The sequence below is a fragment of the Podarcis melisellensis genome (genome assembly GCF_964234715.1).
Source record: "Podarcis melisellensis genome assembly, chromosome: 8".
NCBI classification, from domain to species: Eukaryota; Metazoa; Chordata; class Lepidosauria; order Squamata; family Lacertidae; genus Podarcis; species Podarcis melisellensis.
Window position 1 is genome coordinate 28,021,807 of NC_138540.1, and position 10,533 is coordinate 28,032,339.

Here is a 10,533-nt window from a genome sequence, read left to right on the forward strand (position 1 = left end):
AAAGCTGTAATAGCCCCGCGGGCTCTGGACTCTGGGCATGATCTCTGAGCATGTGCAGTGTGCTTTTCCTAACACCTGCCCGATCCGGAATGATGGAGCTCTTCACCATCTACTTTGAAAAAAACATCACCGCCGTCGATTAATCAGGGGGGCTGATCTGATTCATCACTGTTTCCCAAACTTGGGTCTCCAGCTGATTTGGGACTACAACTCCCATCATCCCTGACCACTGGTCCTGCTAGCTAGGGATGATGGCAGTTGTAGTCCCAAAACAACTGGAGACTCAAGTTTGGGAAACCCTGATCATCTATGAACAAGTTAAAAAGCATAGGTCCCAGTACCAATTCTTGGGGGACACCCAATTTTGACTTCTCTCCATTTGGAGACCTGCCCATTTATTCCTGCTCTTTGCTTCCTGCAGCTTAACCGATTCCTGATCTACAAGACCACCTCTCTTCTTTTTCCTTGACTGCTAAAGCTTACTCAGGAGTCTTTGGGGAGGCACCTTGTGGAAAGCATTCGGAAAGTCCAGGGCTTTGGCTAGCTGAGCACACTCTAGACTGGCTTTTTGTTGTTATGCTGTCTTCATCCTGCTTGGTTTCAGAGCCAGTCCTAACATTAGGCAAAATGAAGCAGCTGCGTCAGGTGGCAGATGTTGAAGGCCAGCAGCAGCAGCAGCAGCTCCACTCCCCCCATCACCTGGTCCTTCTTCCTGAGCCTTCTCAGGCCAGATTGCACAAACCCTTATGGGGAGCGGGCGGGAAGAGGGGGAATCAACCACACAGAAACCCCACACTACACATTATGCTTTAGGTTCCCAAACCTCTCCTCCTCACTCAGACCAATCGAAAATTGTTGAGGGTGTTGATGGTATTTTCTGCCTGTTGTATGAATTGCAATGCACCGTGCTGGATGTTGTGCCATTTCCCCATTCAGTACAATAAAATTAAGGCTGTCAAACAATAAAATACATTATGAGGCATAAGAAAGCAGTGGAAATACAATTCAATTAGGAATATTTAATGCAATGGTTGTGCGGTCTTCCACCTGCAGCCACAAATTCATGGATGCCCCACAGACCACCTGAATGAAGCTCGTGGACCACAGTTTCAGGGTGCCAACCTTAGAGCAAATATTCAGCTTTGTCCCTATGAGAAGAGGAGGCACAGTGTCGATTATGGGTGGTATCCAACATTAGCGTATGTCCATAAAAATGGCTAACTTGAGTCTACTTTGAGTAGGACTTTGTGGGATGCCATGCTTTGTTTGATCGACCTGCTGATCAGAAAGAAAATTTTCCTTTGACGCCAATTCTGCCCATGCTCAGGGGTGCTGTGCACTTTGTCTATGAGGGCAGGCCCCATCTGCCATTCAAAGGGCTTTTTTTAATTTCTGTTCAACCTCCTGCTAAAGTTAGCCTCACAACTCGCCACATTTATTTATAATTAAGCTTGCATAAAACGTATCACAAGATGCAACAAAACACAGAAGGATAAAACCAACAAAAGTATCCATTGAAACATTGTTTTAAACATCAGCAAATACTGGTCGCCTAAAAAATGGATAAAGTTCTTGTTGCAGAGGCTTTCAAAAGACACCTGAAAGAAGGGAGGGGCAGTTCTGCCAAAACCTCTACCTGCAAGGAGCTCCACAGGGCACAGGCAACTAATTAGTATTTGCTGATGTTTTAAACGTTTTTATGGATTATTTTGTTGATTTTATGTTTCTGTGTTTCTCGTTAAGGGCAGTCTGTTTCCTTATGCACCGCCTTGATCGTTGAGCTCCTCTGATGGGTCACAATATGGAATCGGATGGTCCTCTAAGAAACACCTGCGAGAAACATCTTACTTTTTACTAAACACCACTATCAGAAGATGCTCTGCGCTCCCTCCCTCCCTCAGACGTATGTCCAAGTAGTCCCAGTGGCATCTCCAGGAGGCATCTCCTTGGCTGGACTCATGCTGAAGGTCTTAAGAAGCACCCCTTCGTAGTACGACGTGACAGCTGCAGCAATGGCTGCCAGGCCACCTGCTACAGCCATCCACAGGGAATAGCCATACTCAAAGCTGGGGAATCCAGGGATGCTCAGAGACACCTAGAAAGCAAATGGGAAAGAACTCGTTGGTCAAGGATTTGGCATGGAGGGGGATCCCAGGCATTGGCATTGTGGGGTACTGTGGGGTGCATTGTGTGGGAATGTTGATTAAATATGATCCTTCCTCACTCATGCTAGTGAGTCAGTAGCAGAGTACATTCCCCAGTATTTAGCAGGAAGCTAGTTGGTAGATTCATCTGAATCTCTTCACTTTAGCAGTCCAATCTGGCTTTGTCCAGATCAGGTTTGTCAACTTTTCCCTTTTCTTGCGAGGAATCCTATTCGGAATAAGGGAATTTCCCTTTAAAAAAGGGAAACGTCGTCAGCTATGTTCCTGGTAAATCCCCTTTGTTCCCTCTTAAAAAGAATAAAGACACAACAGTCTTCTTTTAAAAGTAATGGTAAGAAGTTTACTCACATTCAGTTCACAGTAGGTTCCCTGAAGGCAAGCTTTAGCTTGTAATTACAGAAGAGAGTTTATGGGGATTGAGCCCATGTGCTTCTGACTGAGAGCCAGCACACAGCAAAAGCACGAAGAAAAAATGGCCGAGACAGAAAGATGGCTGCGTGACCAGCCCTTTTATGGGGTCTCACAGGCTCACACCTGGACACATGCAGGGGGAGGATGCTCCAGACAGGTGTGACAGGAAGTCCTCCTGGCTGGAGTAACATCCCCGTGTGTCCACTCTGGGCAAACAGGAAGTGTTGTACATGACTGCTTATGTTACATCTCACACATTGTCAGTTGGGACTGCCATGTTGGAAACTGCAACCGGGCAGATTTTATGGACGGTGCTGATTGCGAAAGCCAGTGTGGTGTAGTGGTTAGAGTGTTGGGCTAGGATCCAGGAGAGACCAGGGTTCAAATCACCACTCAGACACGATGATGCTCACTGGGTGGCCTTAGGGGCCTAACCTACCTCACAGGAAGGGAGAAGGAAGGAGATTGAAGAGGAGGCTCTCTAAGCAAACCTGGATGTATCTGTCCAAGCTGCCGCCTGAGGCAACTGCCTCAGCATATCTCATGGGTGGGCCAGCCCTGGACAGGAGACTTTCAAATGCTCTTCAGCACTATTAGAAAGCAAGGTGTGACCAAAGCCTTGCATCCCACCCATGGGAATCTTACCAAAACGTTCTTGTCCTTTTGGTAATTTTGAAATGCAATTTATTTTCTCATTAAGTGATGGGACACTGTTTAAAAAAGAGGGAGGGCATTCTGGCACAGCGCTGCCCTCTGCTAGCCCTCTGCCTTCAAGCATCTCCCCATTATCTGTGCTGGAGTAAGAGTCAGCTGCCAGCGCTATTTCTCTGTGTGTTGTACAATACAACCACCACAAGGAGGGTGGGTAAGGACACACAGCCATAGCAGACAGGGGAAATACCTCATACTGGTGCTGGAAGAAGACATACAGGCAATATCGGATCACGCCAATGCAGGACAAAAAGCCTAAAAGGAAAGGGAGAGAGGTGTGAACTCTTATGAACTTGGAGTGCAGAATTTATTTACTTTCTCCCCCCCCCATGGGCATAGCCATGATTTTTGTGAGGGGGGCAGAACCTCAGTTAGCTATGTATTTTTATTGATTTTTATTGATTTAGGGGGGTTAGCTGTCCCTCCCTGTCCCCCCCCTTTGGCTATGCCCATGCCCCCTCCCTCCCTCCCTGCAAGTCTTTAGCTTGGGAATTCCCAAACTGGGTGCCAGACATGGGCGTAGCCAGGATTTATGTTGGGGGGGGGAGCAGGGCACCCACTTGCCATCATCCTCTGTCTAGAATGAAATGTCTCTACAACAGTTGTTTTAAATTACTTTCTTTTGACCCCAAGTGTTCAGAAAAATCTGTCAAAGTCTAAAATTTCTACTTTTAGTTAATTGTTTTCATTTATTTACTTGATTTGGAAGGGAAATTGCCCCCCCCCAGCTATACCCATGGTGCCAGACCCACTGGTATGCTGCAAGGAATACAGAAATCCACTGATTTAAGACTCTTGTGAATCACTGAATTGTAGATTCACAGCTAAAGAATCCTTGGCAGATAGCCATCCAACCTCTGTTTAGAAACCCCCAAGGAAGGAGAGTCAATCACCTTCCAAAACAGCCAGAAAGTTCTTCCCAAAGTGCCTGTCCAAAGAAGAGGCTGCCTGTTGATTCTCTGCTTGAGTCACTGCTCTGGGCTGACCTCCTTCCAGCCCAGAAAAGAGAACCATGAAACATGAGCTGCTCTGAAGTTGTGAAACTTTTAGTCTTACGTACACAGGGTTGTGTAAGCAAGTATGTTTGTGTGTTTTGGCTGATGCTGGAAGCTGGAGACATAGAGGTATGTCTTGCTCTGTGCTGGACCCATGAGTTGTGACGTGGGGCTTCTCTGGAACCCTAATGTGGAAGCAAGACCTGGTGGAGTGTTCAAGCCACAAGCTCCTCTATCCTTTACTCATACGTCCAAATAAAATTCTAAAGACGCCACAATCTCCAATGACCTTCATTCCAAGGAAACCAAACCCTGGGTGAATGCTGGAATCTCACCACTCAGAGTGGGGCCACATACAGCAATACCCCATGGGTCTAGGCATGCTTCCCCACTTTCTTCTGCAATAAGGAATTGTGCAGCCTGATCTATGTGTCATGGGAAGGCTCAAGGAGGAGTGACTAGGGCAGAGTACCTGTGGCTCATCTGATTCTGCCGACTGAGGGAGATGCCTCTCTTTGCCCAATGGCAGGGCTCATCAATGACACTGCAGTCAAAAAGAGGTGTGAGCCAGCTTGCATGGGTTTTGCCTGTCCCAAGGCATTGCAGGGAATTGCTTTCGTCTAATGGAGAGGGCTCTTGTGTTGAAAGCCTCTGGTCTTCAGCGGAGGACATACCTGCAAAGAGATAGCATCCCGTGGAGAGGCAGAGGCAGCGCCACTTGGCCGTGGCCTCTTGGAAGCAGCGGAAATATGGACATCCTGAGAGGAGGCAGATGAAGGCTGCAGCCCCTGCAATGGCAGATGTGATGAGTGAGGCTCTTGCGATGATAATGGCCCCTGCAGGAAGATACATAGGTCAAGCCCCAGCAAGTGATCAGGAACACACCAGCATGGTTTTGAGTGGGGACAAGATCAGTATGGGACTGTTAAATATGGGACTGCAGGGTCTGCTTTGTTTGGGGGGGGGGGAAAGGCCAGGAGTGCTTTGTCCCAGTATCCTGTCTCTGACCATGGACCAGCGAATCATACAGGAGTCTTCCTTCAACCTGGTGCTTCCAAATGTTTTGGACTACATGTTTCTTTCTGCTTCTTGTAAGGTAAAGGGTAAAGGGACCCCTGACCATTAGGTCCAGTTGTGACTGACTCTGGGGTTGCGGCGCTCATCTCGCTTTATTGGCCAAGGGAGCTGGTGTACAGCTTCTGGGTCATGTGGCCACCATGACTAAGCCGCTTCTGGTGAACCACCTTCCCGCCAGAGCGGTACCTATTTATCTACTTGCACTTTGATGTGCTTTCGAACTGCTAGGTTGGCAGGAGCAGGGACTGATCAACGGGAGCTCACCCCTTCGTGGGGATTCGGACCACTGACCTTCTGATCAGCAAGTCCTAGGCTCTGTGGTTTAACCCATAGCACCACCCACGTCCCTCTGCTTCTTGTAGTCCAAAACATTTGGAAACACCAGGTTGGAGATGATATATATAATGAAATAATAATTAAAAAAATGCTTAAAATAACCTTTGTTAAGAAACAAGAAGCTTTTTTATTAGGAATTACAGGTACCGACATACCAAAGGAGCAGAAAATACTTTTTAGGTATGGAACAACAGCTGCCCAGATGCTATTAGCCCAGAGTTGGAAAGAAGACAAAGTCCCTACCAGAGAAGAATGGCAAACCAAGCTGATGGACTATGCCGAGATGGCAAAGCTGAGTGGAAAACTCAGAAACTAAGAGGATAAATACCTCTATAAAAGAATGGGAAAAATTTATAATTTACTTAGGAGACCACTGTAAGCAGATGGAAACAAGAGCAGGATTTGGATTCACTTGTTGTGTAAAAATTCCTATGGACAATATGGTTTGATATAAAAATTGGAGTACGGATGAATATGCAGTTGTAGATGTTTAAAATGAGACCCCATGGAGGAGAAGGGGGAAAGTCTTGAGATTCAGAATCTCTTTATATTGATATGTTTTTACTAGTGTGTGTATATTTGTACTTTGTATTTGTGAAACCAATAAAAATGATTTAGAAAAGAAAAAAGAAATGCTTTGGACTACATCAGCCCTGGCCAGCATGGTGAGTCATCAGAAGCACCTGCCTTAGAGCTAACACAACAAGTTGTAGACTGGAGCTTCATCCTCTCAAATACTCTCAGCACCCCATGGCTAAAATGTGGAGTGATCTTACAGACAAAGCCTTCTCAAATCTGACCAGGAACGCCTTTTTCTAGCAACTTGCCTCCAATAGCATACAACCTGATGCCTATGGATGCTCTGGACCAGAGTGTAAAGGCACAGTCACCTGAAAGTCAAAGGTAGACTGTCCTGAATGTGGAGGCTCTATTCCAAGCTAGCCTGGTTCCAGGTAGTTATTGTTGTTTAGCCATATAAGCTAATGGCCATCCCCAGTGCTTATGCTAATAAATCCCCAAATTCTTTATATTTAGAAAAATAAATAAAAACATGCAAATATTCTGTTGGCCTTCCAATCGCCCTCTGGCAGTGAGGTAGTTCACAATGCTGATTTGTAGTGACTGGCAGCGCCTTGCCTCATAGAGAAATGTCGTCAGTAAATTGAAAACCCAGAAAGCAGGAGAAGAACTGAAATAAGCAGGAATTCCGTTTGTGGGTGTGAAATAATGGATTTCTAGAGCCCCAGCGATCTCCTGGGACTGTGGCAAGTTATAAATGGAGAAGAGGAAGTGAAAGGGAGGTGTCAGTTTACCAACCAACAGCTTCTGTGGTCAGAAGCCAGCCACTTGGCACAGACCAGTAATTATCCTTTTTTCACACAGCCTTGGTTGCCCCCCGTTGGAAGGTCATAGTATTGCATGTGCACAGCCAAGCAAAACCAGTTTAGTGATTTTACAGCAGCAGAAACAGTTTGCTGTACTCAGTGCAGACATCCCAGTGTTTGGACAATGCCTCCTATTTGCTTCCCTGCCCACCACCCAACTGTGTCAAGGTCCATTGCCTGCTGCTGCTGCTGCTGTGCCAACCAGGGTAAAGGTAAAGGGACCCCTGACCATTAGGTCCAGTCGTGGCCAACTCTGGGGTTGCGGTGCTCATCTCGCTTTATTGGCCGAGGGAGCTGGCGTACAGCTTCCGAGTCATGTGGCCAGCATGACTAAGACGCTTCTGGTGAACCAGAGCAGCGCACGGAAACGCCGTTTACCTTCCCGCTGGAGCAGTATCTATTTATATACTTGCACTGGCATGTTTTTGAACTGCTAGGTTGGCAAGAGCAGGGACCGAGCAATGGGAGCTCACCCCATTGCAGGGATTCGAACCGCCGATGTTCTGACTGGCAAGTCCTAGGCTCTGTGGTTTAACCCACAGTGCCACCCGTGTCCCTGCCAACCATGGAGCTGTCTTTAAAAGGGATCGTCCTTGACAGCAGCTTGGTGGGGCTTGATGGTCAGATTTGGGACATGATGTTTACCGGGATGCGGGTTCAGGTAAGAGCTGAAGACATCGCAGGTCCAGATTTTGACAAACTTGTCCCAAACGCACTCTCCCCATAGGCCTCGGCAACGCATGCTGAGGACCACAGAGCCTTTGCTGTTCACCTGGAAGAGATGGGGGGGGCAGGAGCGAGGGAGCCTCAGATCAGTTACTTGTCCTCAATAGATGGACCACTCAGGGCTAAAACACTTAGACATCAGTTCAGTTGAAGCGGTGCAGCAGCTAAGACAGGGCAATCTGCTGGCAGCTAGATCATAGCAGAGACTACACATGCACCATGCATCTTAAGCATTTCCTTACCACAAAGAATTCTGTGAACTGCGGTTTACAGTTCTTAAACTACAGTCCCCAGGATTCATTCTTTTGAGAGGAGGATACATGTGCTTTAAATGTACGTTTCCAATGCCACAGCCTCAGTAATAGGTACTAGACGTATAACATCTGGAGGGATGGGTTGTAATTTTAATAAAGTAACTATGATAATATTGGCTCACCTGTACATCATTCTGTGAATTTTATGGGGAAGTTCTCAAGGTTTTATGAGCTTTTTAAAAAGCTCGTACCGCTTACTTACAAAGCACAGCAATGACAAAAATTACTTACAAAGCACAGCAATGACAAAATTCCTCCACCCCCCCCTCCAATCACATGCCCTCTGAAATTGCCCAAAGACTGTTATAAATGAGCATATGAAAATCTGATACAAATCTGGGTCATGGGCCTGTACCTCAATTTCAAATGATTTAAAATACCTAGCAACACCCCTGGAAGCGACTAACCCCTTTTAAAATTCCCACCAACTTTGCTTAAACCCTTAGGAACTAATACATACCCCCCACTCTCTGATCCCTAAGGGAATGAAAAGCCCAATTATGCACAAGGCAATGAAATCATAGACCCCTAGCCCTTCCCATTCCCTTCTATTTCCCTCCAGTATTCTATAGATGAAATTAGGGACCAGCAGCTGTCCCTCCCCATTCTAGAAACTCCTTGGAGAGGAAGCTGAACCCTGAAGCATGGCCACAGACAGAGTTTTAACAAGACATCTGTAAAAGGCAACAATCAGGGGCAGTGATTTCCCTCTCTGAGCCCTCATCCTGAGAAAGGGACAAGGAAATATGGCAAACAGGGACATTTGGAGCACATGTCTTATTCCTGGCACCCAACCAACCAACCATGTGCCCCTCCCAGACCCTTTCTGAAGAGTGGCAAGGGAAATGGCTTGCTCTTCTTACCTGCCAGCAGTCTGTGCAGATGGCGCCCACAATACAGACAAAAGAAAAGGCCCCCCAAAAAATGGAGAGCAGGCTCGCGGTCAGCCCCATGGAAAAGACTTTGTGGAAGGAGTAAAGGGCAGCCAGCCCCACTGGGCTCCAGCTCTGTCCTTCTGCCCTAAGGGGTTCTCCCACCTGGCCCAGATGAGGGAACACTAGGCATTGGAAAGCCACCCCCCTCGCTCAAAACCTGGATACTTGGAGACCTCCTCATTGGGCCTGGCTTAGGGGCTGAACATGCAGCGGTACCTTTTAATGAAATGGGAGGCTTTGGCTGCGGAGATTAATGGGGCACAGAGAAGCTTAAATGTCAGGCGGAACGGAAGAGGCAGCCAGCCAGCTCTGGGACCTGTTGGCAGGGCCAGATTTAGATAAAGAGAGGCCCAGGGCTACTCCACTTGTGAGGCCGCTCCCCATCCCCCACCCCAACAACTAGAAGAAAATGGAAGAGTGTTACAAACAAAATTGAGTGAAGCCAAGGATGATGACGGGTATTTAAAATTCTATAATTCACAATTTCTCCTCTAAAGGACATAAGATATTACAGTGGTACCTCGGGTTAAGTACTTAATTCGTTCTGGAGGTCCGTTCTTAACCTGAAACTGTTCTTAACCTGAAGCACCACTTTAGCTAATGAGGCCTCCGCTGCCGCTACGCCGCTGGAGCATTATTTCTGTTCTCATGCTGAAGCAAACATTATTTCTGTTCTCATGCTGAAGCAAAGTTCTTAACTTGAAACACTATTTCTGGGTTAGAGGAGTCTGCAACCTGAAGCGTATGTAACCTGAAGCGTATGTAACCCGAGGTACCACTGTATTGTTAAATACCATGGTGATTTTTTAAAATGCATAAAATTAACACTGATAAACTTTTGCAATAACTGAACTTTGTAAACCTTTTGTGGCCTGAGCAGGCCTGGAACTAGTTCCCATGTCTTTTTCCTCTCTAAGGAATCAAGTTCAGCCTTCGTGCCATTTAACCATGGCTCAGCATCCTCTGAGGTTAAACTTTGAACCTCTTGGAAGATTGAAGGTTCCCAAACCTTCTCTGAGTTACTAACAACAGGTATATCTGCTATGACTGTTTTGGCAAACTCTTCAGCATACCTTTTGGGTGGTTCACCCTTTGTGGCTCTTTCAACAGCTGAGCCTGTTGGAGCGCCACGGGCTCTTCTGCTGCTGCAGCTCAGCATGAGTTTGGGGGTGAGCGTTGGAGTCTGGGGAAGAACCACCTGCAGCAGAAGAGCTGGTGGCACTCCGATGGGCTCTGCTCCGCTCGACTGTCGGCAGCTCTTCCCTGGACTCCAATGCTCGGCCCTGGACTCTCGGCCTGGTGTCCCTGAGAGCCCGGTGCCAGGCACCCCTAGTGCCAACAGTTAAGACGACCCTGATCCTGTATAGGATATAGCCAGTGCCAGAATTATGTATAGGCTAAGTAGGCTGAATCCTAGGGCCTCTAAATCTAGGGGGCCTCGCCAGCCTGCCATCTCCCCAGTGCCGCTCCCCAGCAGG

At 47.2% G+C, this 10,533-nt stretch overlaps 1 protein-coding gene across 1 annotated transcript; it reads right to left on the reverse strand.

The window, feature by feature from the left end:
• Positions 1–1,051: 1,051 nt before the first annotated feature.
• Positions 1,052–9,253, reverse strand: LOC309376944 (claudin-16-like). Its single transcript, XM_081923899.1, has 5 exons — positions 8,984–9,253; positions 7,726–7,852; positions 4,957–5,118; positions 3,478–3,542; positions 1,052–2,095 (listed from the first exon to the last, which is right to left on the reverse strand). Exons 1-5 carry the CDS (start codon positions 9,071–9,073, stop codon positions 1,898–1,900), a joined length of 642 nt encoding a protein of 213 aa, XP_081780025.1. The 5' UTR covers positions 9,074–9,253; the 3' UTR covers positions 1,052–1,897.
• Positions 9,254–10,533: the final 1,280 nt, after the last annotated feature.